The sequence below is a fragment of the Mytilus trossulus genome, chromosome 12, assembly GCF_036588685.1.
Source record: "Mytilus trossulus isolate FHL-02 chromosome 12, PNRI_Mtr1.1.1.hap1, whole genome shotgun sequence".
Taxonomy (NCBI): domain Eukaryota; kingdom Metazoa; phylum Mollusca; class Bivalvia; order Mytilida; family Mytilidae; genus Mytilus; species Mytilus trossulus.
This window is the reverse complement of record NC_086384.1, coordinates 3,602,850-3,615,484: the sequence shown is the minus strand read 5'-3', so window position 1 is coordinate 3,615,484 and position 12,635 is coordinate 3,602,850. Positions and strand designations below refer to the sequence as shown.

Here is a 12,635-nt window from a genome sequence, read left to right as displayed (position 1 = left end):
CTTTTTTTTATATTGTGTATATCATAAATTTGATTTTTCGAATTTTTAATGTTGCTATATTTGTTTACAGTCGTAACTATAGAAATCTGTTCATTTCTCTTTTGTTACAAATAAGTTTGAATTTGCCACAGTGATACTATAAATACATGGCAGTGGCGAATCCAGGAATTTTCATAAGTGGGGGCCCACTGACTGACCTAAGAGGGGGCCCACTTCAGTCAGGCTTCAGTGATTCCCTATATAAGCAACCAAATTTTTTATTTTGATCTGCGATTAATTTGGCATTGATAAAATATAGACTATACCCGTAGCCTGGGGGGGTTTCAGGCGGCGACCCCCCCTTGAAAACAAATTAGCACTGTTAAAGTCAACATTCTGTTCAAATTGTGTCTGTTAAAGTTGAGTTTGGAGTCCAAATCCCCCTCCCTCAAAGATTCGTGGCTACAGGCCTGTAGTTTTATCATATTTAAGGGCATACGATACAGTTTTGATCCTGTATTTACAAGTTCATGAAAATTTGCATATAGGCTATTTTTTACCTGATTAAATCAAATATGTAATAAAAAATATACCTTCATGTGCTACTTTTTGAGTAAAATGAGGTCGAAATTTTGTATATTTGCTCAAAATTCAGATTTGTGGCCGTAATTTCTTTTTCGAAAGAAAGACATAACTTTTTTGTTATAAAAGATAAACACAAATTGTTGTTTGTTAAATAATCAGTAATTTCTGTATTTTATAAATACCCTAAAAAAATGTGCAATTTTATATTCAGAAATAACTTATATTTATCAAATGTTAATGAATTGAGGAAAACACGTCATTTTTTACTGCATGTTTATCAAAATTAAAAAAATTCCTCTATTTACAGTTTTATAAAATTTGGGTCACATAATCTCCCTGGAAATTGAAACAAAATGCCGTTTGGAAAAATAGGGGTCCATGAACTCGTTTTCAAATTAAATCAGTTTGAATGATAAAAATCGGTCGAAAAATGCATCTTTTCCCGATATGTCACAGTTTGACGTCGAGAAAATAACAAATTACGTTAGCAACGTCATTACCTTCCCTGTAACTGTATCGTATGCCCTTAACCTATAAATATCTAAAGAACTGACTACTGATAGTTCACTTTACAAAATAATGGCTTGCAAGACCTGAACATAGAAATGTAAATTTTAAATCCATTTCATACTGATATCTATAGCTTAACACATCTCTATGGTTAATCATGATTTGAAGGAAAACTGATAAGACCTTGTCAGCTTATTACTGTCACCTGACCTTGACCTAAAAAGTGCTAGGTTCGTTTTAAGGAAGTATGTTTTTTCTAAACAAACAATCAGTGGTTGTCATTTGTTTTTAGTTCATTTTTTGTACATATATTTGGCTGTTAGTTTTTTCGTTTATCATTGTCATTTCGTGGCCTTTTACAGCTTACTATGTGGTTGGGCTTTGCTCATCGTTGAAGGCTGTAGGTGACTTATAGTTGTTAATTTCTGTGTCATTTTGGTCTTTTGTGGAGAGTTTGTCTCATTGGCATAAACATTTCAAGTAGTCTTCAAACTGCTGTTTTTCTAGTTGAATAGTAAATTCATAAACAATCAAAGATTGCCTCAACTATGAAGTGTCTTAGTGATATTCATTGTGCAGGATAAACTAGAAATAATGTTTGTTCTGTTGGTACTCAATCACAAATTCACAATGACAGCAGTGCTGGTGATTGTCAATTATAAGAATTCTATTTGGCGAATAATTCCTGCAGTAAAGCATCATAGTTTTCCAACCGCTTGCTCAACATAATATCGGAAGTGATGATGCCTCTAAACACACGAATGACGTTCACCAAAACCAAATTTTTTGACCGAAATGCATGGAACTTAAACTTAAAAGTTATTTATTTTCACTGGAAACTAAATTCGCAGGAAATAGTGTTTGTGTTTGGTTTTTTTTTATTGTCATTGTTTTGTTGTCTCATTGGCAAATCCAACAACTCTTTTCCCATCACTTTGCGTCCATCGTTAACTTTTACAAAAATCTTCCCCTCTGAAACTACTGGGCCAAATTTAACCAAACTTGGCCACAATCATCATTGGGGTATTTAGTTTTAAAAATGTGTACGGTGACCCGGTCAACCAACCAAGATGGCTGCCATGGCTAAATATAGAACATAGGGGTAAAATGCAGTTTTTGGCGAATAACTCAAAAACCAAAGCATTTAGAGCAAATCTATCAGGGGTATAAATGTTCATCAGGTCAAAATCTATCTGCCCTTAAATTTTCAGATGGATCAGACACCTTTTGTTGGGTTGCTGCCCCTGAATTGGTTATTTTATTGAAATTTTAATGTTTTGGTTTATTATCTTGAATATTATTATAGATAGAGATAAACTGTAAACAGCAATAATGTTCAGCAAAGTAAGATTTACAAATAAGTTAACCTTACTGAAATGGTCAGTTTACCCCTTTAGGAGTTATTGCCCTTTATAGTAAATTTCCATTTTTCGTAAATCTTAGTAATCTATTACAAAAATCTTCTCTGAAACTTCTGGGCCAAATTAATCCAAACTTGGCCACAATCATCAATGGGGTATTTAGTTTAAAAAATGTGTCCCGTGACCCGGTCAACTAACCAAGATGACTGCCATGGATAAAAATAGAACATAGGGGTAAAATGCAGTTTTTGGCTTATAACTCAGAAACCAAAGCATTTAGAGCAAATCTAACTGGGGTAAAATTGTTTATCAGGTCAAGATATATCTGCCCTTAAATTTTCAGATGAATAAGACAACCCTTTGTTGGGTTGCTGCCCCTAAATTGGTAATTTTAAGGAAATTTTGCTGTTTTTGGTTATTATCTTGAATACTATTATAGATAGAGATAACTTGTAAACAGCAATAATGTTCAGAAAAGTAAGATTTACAAATAAGTCAACATGACTGAAATGGTCAATTGACCCTCTAAGGAGTTATTGTCCTTTATAGTCAATTTTTTACAATTTTCATAAAATTTGTAAATTTTTACTAACATTTTCCACTGACACTACTAGGCCAAGTTCATTATAGATAGATATACTTGTAAGCAGCAAGAATGTTCATTAAAGTAAGATGTACAAACACATCACCATCACCAAAACACAATTTTTTCATGAATCCATCTGCTTACTTTGTTTAATATTCTCATAAACCAAGGTGAGCAACACGGGCTCTAGTTTATAAACGCAAAGACTTCCATTCATTTTTGAAAAAATCTTTTTCCAATCAGAAGCAGTAATACAACTAGAATTCTTCTTGAGGCAGCTTTTATTGTAAAAATGTCATCAAAGATCAACCTTGTATTATGAAACAATGAGATTCATGCATGTAGATCTTCAACTAATAAAATATAATTATTTCCCATAATCAACAAATTGACAGTGTTAACAAATTATCTTATTTCCCATAATCAACTTATGTTTAAAATGAACGTATCTACAATGTTAACAAATTATCTTTAGCTAAAATCTGATAAAAAAGATGTGAAACCTTCTTCATCATCAAAGGCTTGGCACACAAAAAACTACTAATCTATTGACATTTCTAAAAATAAATATGCCTTTCAAAACCAGAATTCAGTAATTTTTTTAGATTTTTGTGCTGTTCTACATTAAAAAAAATCCAGAACTATCTCTTCATCATATAAAAAAATAAAATTTATAAATTTTTCATATTGTTGTTATATTAAGATATGATGACTCTTGTGATGGGGGAATAGTATAGCGGGGTTGCTTCCCTAACACCTTAAATCTTCATTGTTTTACTCATTAAAATCACCCGTTAAACTATGCATCAAAGTCAATTTGGATTTCAAGATTTCTTATAAAATCAATAAAACTTCAAAAAGCAAAGGTAATACACATCAGAAAATACTGTTTTGATGGATCTGGTAATCACAATACATTTTGATCTACAATTGCATAATCAGTAGGCAATTTTTGCCTTATTTGCATCTTAACAAATAATCAAAATCCTAACTTGTAATGATATTATCATTGAAATATAAGGTCAGTATTCAAATAATTCAAATAATCAGATTTTAGACAACAACAAAAATTGCATAAAAAAACATTCAAATAACATGTTTACTCCATCTATGGCTCAATTTAAGCTAATCATTTAATCTTAACATGAAAATTAAATATTTAATTTTGTGATTCAATAAATCTATAAAATATAATACAAACAATTCATTCAAATATGTGTGACTAGAAATTGCAAAATTTACTCCATTTAAGTGCCATATATTATAAAACAACATGTATTTGATACACTAAACAAACAGAAATATAATGAAACATAGTTTTGATAACCTTTTTTCCTACAGGGCCTAACTACATGTACATTATACACCTTTTAAGATTTGACATGATTAAAAAAATGTTTTAGAAAATTTTCAAGGAAAAGTTTAAACTCAATAATAATATTTCAACATCTATTAAAGCAAACCTTATGGAAATAGCCTGTGTACTGTACTACAAATGATAAGCTATTATGAATTTTCATACCACCCTTATGCAGTATATCTTAAATGTATGGTGCACTTATAAGGTTAAAATGATTGTCATATCTATAGCAATAAACTATGCTTCTGCCATTGCTTGCAATATAAAGCAGGGACTATATTGTCCTAATTAGGAGTTGTTTCCCTTAGCTAAACATATTTTAAAAATTGTAAACAAAGTTGATATTTTGATAATAGTCTATATAAGAAAGTGCTGATAACTGAAGTGACATACAGTAAATCAAAAGTATTGAAGGGTCTGGATGGGGAGGGAGGGCGGTCTATTTCTTCATTCTTAAATTTTTACTGTTTTTTATTTTCTTGTTTCAATATTTAAGTACCCAATTATTCCTCCTCTCATGATCCATATTTCTATTATTCTTTAATTATTTTGCAGATAATTTTCTATTCATATCATGTGCGTAGCTACGTTGACGTCAAAACGCCCGGGCGTACACTTGAATTTTGAAATAAAACAAATAATCGACATAGAATAAGAAAAACTGGTCAAAAGCACATCAACCTTGTACTTCTTTTTTCAATGGATTGTATCTTTGAATAAAAAGGAGGCTTAATTTACTCAAATTGATCCTTTAATATAAGTGTCCGATTTTTTGTAAAAGTCTCAATCTACTATGAATTCTACGTACTTTTTTTTATATATCTAAAGCAATTCACTATCTGCTCAGATTCGATATGCTGTTTATATTTTTGTCGAGCCTGTGATTTATGTCCCAAAAGCGAGACAAAGCGGCGTCAATATTTAGGTTCTGAATGTGAATTTAGAGCAATATAATAATGCAATTATATCTTTTATTTTCCAATATTTTAAGGACAAAATCTTTCTGCAATTTATAAGTGGTCGCAGTGTGGGCTTACATTTTGTTATTTCTCATTTACATTAACTATATGTCGAACCTTCATCGAATTTTATGAAAATGTTGAAGAAGCTTTTTCTTTGAATAATGTCTAAAGCTCAAATTTTGAAACCTTTTATTATTTTGTTTTCGTTCATTTTTCTGTTCCTTTCTAATAGACAAATAGCCGGACTCTTCTTTAAGCAATTAATTGTTTTACATGCTCAATTCATTAACCTTCATAGATTGTCTTGAATTATTCCAGATTAAGAAAAAAATATCAAAAGAAAATTTTAGATTTTTTTTAAATCCCTTCAAAGGAATGATAAATTGATTCACTTTTTGTGGGAAGAAATCCTAGGTGTTCCAATTTTTTTTTTATATTGCATCTCTAATTAGAAATATTTGTTTTCGTGTTCATTCAAAGGTGCTTTTGTCGATTGTATGCTCACTCAGTCACTGCACCCTTTAAACTTATTTAAAAGTAACTTTGATTTGGACGTTTTCTCAAAAACAAATGACTATTAGGCTAGCTTCCAGTTTAACACGATGCATAAGTTAACATATTAAAAAATTTAACCAAAACAAATAAACCATTTAGATTCAAAAGTATGTTGCTATCAATGATTTTTAACTGACATGAATCATTACGGTATCTCATTATCATATCACTCGCCAAGGTTCGGGCGTACACGTAAAAATGACCCAGCTACGCCACTGCATATGGTTAATTATTCTTTTATTTCTTATAATATTTTACATATTTTTCTATATTCTTTAAACCAATCCAGACTCATATAAGTGTCATAAGCACAGAGTATAGTTTTCAAATTGTACTAATATCACAATAATTCCTTGGTTACTTCAATAGAAAATGTATCCAAATATATACTATCAACTTCATATACATTTGTTATATACAGATATCTACAAATAATTTGGTGGAATTCTCATGATCGGGTTTTATTTTAACAAGTCAAAGGATATTTTTGAAGAAATGATTTAAAAGAGCTATTATTAATAACATTTGCATGAGCAGTAAAACTAAACGTTCATTAAGAGCATATGATAACCTTGTCCCTAAAGGATGTATGGTCAACCTTGTTCTTAAATTGCATGCTTCAACTGTCCCAGATGGCATTTTGACCTTAATTTTAAAGCAGTTATTTAGTTTATAAAATTAAAATTTAGTACAGTACAGCATATAACCAAATTTAACAATACAACGGTTTGTCAACTCAACAATTAGACATATGTTTCTATATAGAAACTTGATTGGTAAAACAATATTCAATATAATACCTGTAATATAGGAATTAAACAGTATTGAAATACTAGTAAAAATATCCAAAATCAACCTTGGATAAATTGCTTCTCCCTAATTGTCTACCCCTAGAAAATATTCAAACTATCTTGAACAGTCAACCTACAAATTTACAATACATATATAACATCAAAAACAATATGAAAGACATAGACAATTTTGTGTTAAGCTATTATATAAAACCTCCCATGTATATCATCACACACATAACCAATTATCTAAACCACATGGTAGAGTAAAAATTTACATTTCAAGTTTCATCTCTTGTTATAAAATGTCAATCAATAAAAACCAATCTTAAAAAATCACATCAATATCACATTTCATCTTACGACATCACAACAAACTTTAAAAAGTATGTATTCATCATGCATAAAGCTACCAAGTTAATGATGCCCTTAAATTTGCACTCATTGCGCTAAATAGTTTGAATACACTTTAGCTTTCATTTGTGACCTTCTCATATGTTAAATTGTGACAAAATAAATATTTTCAATTGAGACAAAATTAAAATCAACTGTTTTATTAACATTAATGGCTGAAAAAACATGTGGTAAATGTAAATTAATACCAATTTGCATAATTAAAAAAAAATATTAATAATTTTCTACAAGCAAAAACATGTTTTTCAACCTCAATTTAACCCTTAATAAACCAATATTTGAACTTTGTACAACAAGGCCTTTTAAGAACAGATGTTGAATATTACATACAGAGGTCAAAATGTACAATCTAGTTCAGTAAGTTCAGTATATGTATATAATCTTAAAACCATTAAAATTGTCAAACACAATCATAAAACATTTCATTGCAAAACTTTCTTGAGAAACTACAAAACAAAAGGCAATATATTTGTGAAGTATGCTGGTTATATGCTAACAAACCCAACAAATACAGACAGTTTTTAGTTTTATATATACAGATAGCTAAGGCAGCACATATTAACATTGATATTATCTTAGTTCATAGATTTTTATGTGAAGTACTGCAACCTTATAATTGCTGATTTATAAATTTATATTCTTGGTCCCCAGTTACCAAAATTTTATAGTAACTTATTCACTTAACACCATTTACCAAGAATCCTTATCCTGCTTTATTTTTATCGCCAAAACAGTAAGAGGCCTGACATGACGACTACTTCATGTGTGAATATTTTCATCCATCAGAAATTACATACTGCATATCAATAGTTATGTTTTCCAAAAACACTTGGTGAAGGGATATTTAGGCTTATATGGTGTGAATGCAAATATTACAACAAAAAAATCATGAAAAATTTCCAAGTATTGAAGCACAAAACAATCTGAATGGCACATTCAAAATCTCATTACATACTGCATGTATACAAACAAACGATCAACTGATAAATGTTATAAAAAATAAAAAGCACCAAAATCTTCACCAGTGACGAATATTTTATGGATCCACAAAGGAGATCATTATATATCTGGTTCCCGATAAAGTTTTCAAACCCTCGTGATAATGGGTTAATCTCCCAGGGTGCATCAGCATCCATCCTTTTCTTGTACCAGTTACGCTGCAGTTGTACCTGATAAATCTACAGCCACCACCCTAAAATATCAAAGATAGTTTCATATATAAAATATCAAAGTTTGTGTCATGTAAATCAAGAAATCCTTAAACTTGATATGATCTACTAGTATTTTTTCATTTACCGAGTTTTCAGTCAGTAGACTAATTTTAATCGGATTTCCTTTGGAAAAATCTGGTGATATTAGGTTATAAAACAGTGTCTGTGCATTAAACAGTGTCTGTGCATTACCTCAAAAACTCATGAACAAAATCTGATCAAATTTATATATGTTGTTTCCTGTGACTAAATGTTTCACAGTTTATGGTGAAGTCTCTCATATATGGTGATATGAAAGTTAATTTGCTTATGGAATAAACTGGAAGATTAGCTAGGAAGAAGAATACAATCAGATTATTGTATTTTGGTGTTGAAAATAAACCTTTGATACAATTGGAATGATTTAGAGCTTAACATTTTGTACAGACACCTGTGGCCACAACTGTCTGGTTCCCTGCTGCATTATAGATTTTAAATTTGTTAATTTTATTGTTTGGTTGACATAAAGTTCACATCTTTTATCTGTTTTTGTTGTTGTCTTATAAACTGTACTTACTGTGTAATCTACGCCTGGATTATTTAATCCAATATTTATTGTAAAAGTTGATGAGTCATGATGTGGCCGTAACAATGGCTGTTCGTCTGGTCTGTATCGTACAACAAAGTTCATAATGGAGTGTGGTGGCTACAAGTTACAGAATAGAATGATTAAACGAGTCGCATCATATCATAATTACAAAACCAAAAATTCACATAATGTAAAATAGGGAAAATTTGGCAAGAGATTTTAAAATAAGTCACTAATTTTTGGATTCATACTAAATGATTCATATACCGGTATATATCCCATCTGGGAAACTTTATCTTTACAGGTCAGAATCAGGGGGAAAAACATAAAAAAATTATATCCCAAACAGTTTTTGCCCTAGAAACTTCATGAATAAAAAGCAGTTAAAGAATATTTCTATTAAAAAAACTTTGGTATTGGGTCCTCAAGTACACTACAAATAAGTTTCAACGGCAATCAGGAGGTATTTCAACCAGAACTCTGGTATCATGTCATCTTGCTTTGAAAAAAAGTATCATTTTCCTTTTTAACTTATATCAACCTCTCTGCTGTGTTGCAGTTACTCTTTGAAACAATCAAAGAGCTGATAGCTCTGAAGTGGAAGAAGGTGAATAAAAGTAACTTGAATTACCATAAAAGCAGCCCCACTTACCCAGGCTGCTTTGTTCCATTATTGTTAAAATGTATTTTTTTCTTCAAACAAGAAAAGGTCTTAAGTACATGGATATCCCATCCGTACAATCTCTTTCTATGTTCAGTTGACTATGAAAATTAGGTAAAATCTTTAATTTGGCAGTAAAATTAAGAGGATATCTTAGCTTACACAATAAAATCTAATATAAACTAACTTTTACACATTTAAATTTAAATTTAAATAAATCTGACTACTAGACCTTTTATTAGTCTAGTTGCACATATTGTATGTTAACTACCATGGAAACAAATTTATAATATAAACTTCAATGTAATCCTTAAAAGGAGGTCTAGATTGCTAAAATAATTTATAAATTTTAATTTTTTTATTTGTCCAAAATCATTTAAATACATTTAATTAACATCATTTTTTGATTATTTGATTAAAATATTAATCATTTATAGTCTTTTTACAATTTACATTTTTAAAAGCAAAATAACTGAAAACAGGCTAAAACAAAGGGAAGTAACAAAAAAGTATTTCAATATTCCCAATACACATCGTTTTGATAACACAACGGCAGTTAGCCGGAGGTAAACATCGTTGATTACCAGTATGTTTGACACCCAAGCTGTCAAGTGAAGCCATATAATTATACATCTTCTTTGATGTTCAGGTAAAATTTAACACAGGTGTCAATTACACCCGTACAGTAGTAAGAAATGATTAAATATGGCGTCTGAAAATTGTCATTCATGAAATATTTCATACTCGGGAGTTTTTTCTCCTAAACGGGAGGACGGGAGGAGACCCCTGAAATGTATGTTACGAAGGGTATCTAATTCACATGACAAAGGAAAACCATGAATAAAGACAACACTTTATATATCCTTTTTATTTTTTATATAAAAACAAAATCTTCTTGTCTGCAGGATAGCAAATTCGTAACTTCAAGGGCGAACTTGTAAACAGGGCGAGTTGTCCCGATACCAAATTCACGCATGCGTAATACAAATATCTACAGTTAAAACATCCTGTTACAAGTAAACAAATAACGTTCATGTGGATGAGATGAAATCTAATAATTTACATAAATAAAAGGGTCATATTTACGATAGTGATTGTTTAACAATCATAATTTACAAATTAAATGATTCAGATGCCTAATCATGTGTAAAAATCGGTGTCAGGAATCTAAGTTGTTTTGAAATTGTAATATACGAAATGAATGCGGCATACAGAGACTCAATGACAAGGGTCGGCCCCTTAAGTCTTCAGAAGACTTGACGTCTTCTTCCACTAATAAAAACCAGGGAGGTAATAAACAAGAATAATAATATAAAGCCTTACATCATGGAAATATCCCAAAAACACTTTCTGCTGCAATGGCAATACATATTTCCTTAGGAAATGTAACCAGTTCTCTTCATTCCCAATCTGGTTCATGTGTATGTCGACTGTGGGTACATTTTCATAGCCACCGGCAAGTCTGGAATCCTGAAAACAGATAGTATACAATGTGGATCCTGTCTAAACCAAAGACCTATGGAATCTTGAAATATTCTTCTAATCATTGTGGTTCATATGGTGTATGAGAATAGGCTTGCAGACATTAAATTATTTAAGAATTATTTGAAGAATGAGATTGTGTATTTTATGCAACCAGACATGTTTGTACATATAGAAAGGATGTGAAAGGATAAATTGTTACTTGTATGGAGTGTTGTCTCATTGGCACTCATACCACATCTCCCTATATCCATGTATACTGCCTTTGTCCTGAATTTCATCACATAAAGTTTACTAACAGTATTCAAATTTTATTTTGATATTAATTAGCGTGATGTTGGAATATTGATGGGACATCACAAAATAATGTCTCACACTTCAAATTACTGCACTATGAGTTGTGGTGGAATTAATTGCCCATGAATTCCCTTATTCACCTTAATGTGCCTGTTAATTGGTTTAAACCAGTGAAACAATCCTAAATATTAAGTTAAGCTTGGTTGCTTTTCAAATCATTTTGTTTGCTAGTAACTATATAGAGCCAACAGACAGCAGCCAAACAACAAACTGACCACTGGTCAATATTTACCTCATTTTTACCACCAGACCATTGTCCAAAATGTTCCATCTCCTCAATTAAATGATCACAGAAAATTTCTGAAACAATTGGAAACCAGAAAACATCTGGACATGGCTAAAAAAGAAAAAAAAAGTTTAGGAAAATATAAACGTTAAGAAAAATAAAATTGTAAAAATCTTGTTTTATAATCTGAAACAATCCTAAACAAAACACTCATTTACCTATCAATTTTACTCACATTGGTTGAAATTTAATTTGCTAAGAATTCAGGATAATCTAAGGAAATTCATTTGAATCAACATAGTTTATTTTTCAAAACTAAAATAAATCACATGTTACAATTCATCATTGTTTACTAAACTGGTGACCAAATGTGAAGTTGATTCAATAATTGAATGCTTCTTTTCGTAAATTTATTTAGCATTGACAAAAGTACATGTACATTTTGGGTGAAGTGCAGAAGTGTTTCACTTTAAAAATGTAGACACAATCAACGCTTTTACAACCCTATTAAATTACTAGAAGAAGCATTCAATACTATAATTATATGTTTATGTAAGGATCATTAAAAAATGATTTCTATCAATTTTTTTTCAATATTTTACCAGGGTTGAGTTCAATATCATAGCTGCTACGTAGATTTTGACTATTGAATGTGTAGCTATAGACTAGCTGCTACAAATATATTGAACTCAACCCTGATCTCTTTATTGTGGAAGCTTGTGTCATGATGAATGATACATTTCATTTTGAAATGAAGGTTAATTTCAGAATGACTCAAGATTACTGTAAGCCAATCAAAATAATGTATGATAATGAAACATACATGTAATGTAATCTAACAATATTCTGTTCAGTAAGGGAAAACATCAAAAGATCTATGTAGGATAAAAAACTTAAATCAAATAGTTTGGGGGTGGGAGGTTAAAATTCTGCAAGTTTTGTATATCTAAAATTGATTTTTACATATATCCCTATTGGTAAATCATTTTTTCTTAATTTAAGTTAAGAGGGGGTGAGGGGGTCAGTG

At 30.4% G+C, this 12,635-nt stretch overlaps 1 protein-coding gene across 2 annotated transcripts in view; it reads right to left on the bottom strand.

The window, feature by feature from the left end:
* Window positions 1-6,122: 6,122 nt before the first annotated feature.
* The window catches only part of LOC134693434 (multifunctional procollagen lysine hydroxylase and glycosyltransferase LH3-like), a 33,505-nt gene continuing 26,992 nt past the window's right edge, over window positions 6,123-12,635 (bottom strand). For both annotated transcript variants that reach the window (XM_063554258.1, XM_063554259.1), the window contains 4 exons: window positions 11,615-11,719; window positions 10,867-11,013; window positions 8,871-8,999; window positions 6,123-8,295 (listed from right to left, as the gene is read on the bottom strand). In XM_063554258.1, the coding sequence (XP_063410328.1) occupies window positions 8,140-8,295; window positions 8,871-8,999; window positions 10,867-11,013; window positions 11,615-11,719 (537 nt within the window). In that variant the 3' untranslated portion in view covers window positions 6,123-8,139. The remainder of the gene's footprint in view (window positions 8,296-8,870; window positions 9,000-10,866; window positions 11,014-11,614; window positions 11,720-12,635) is intronic.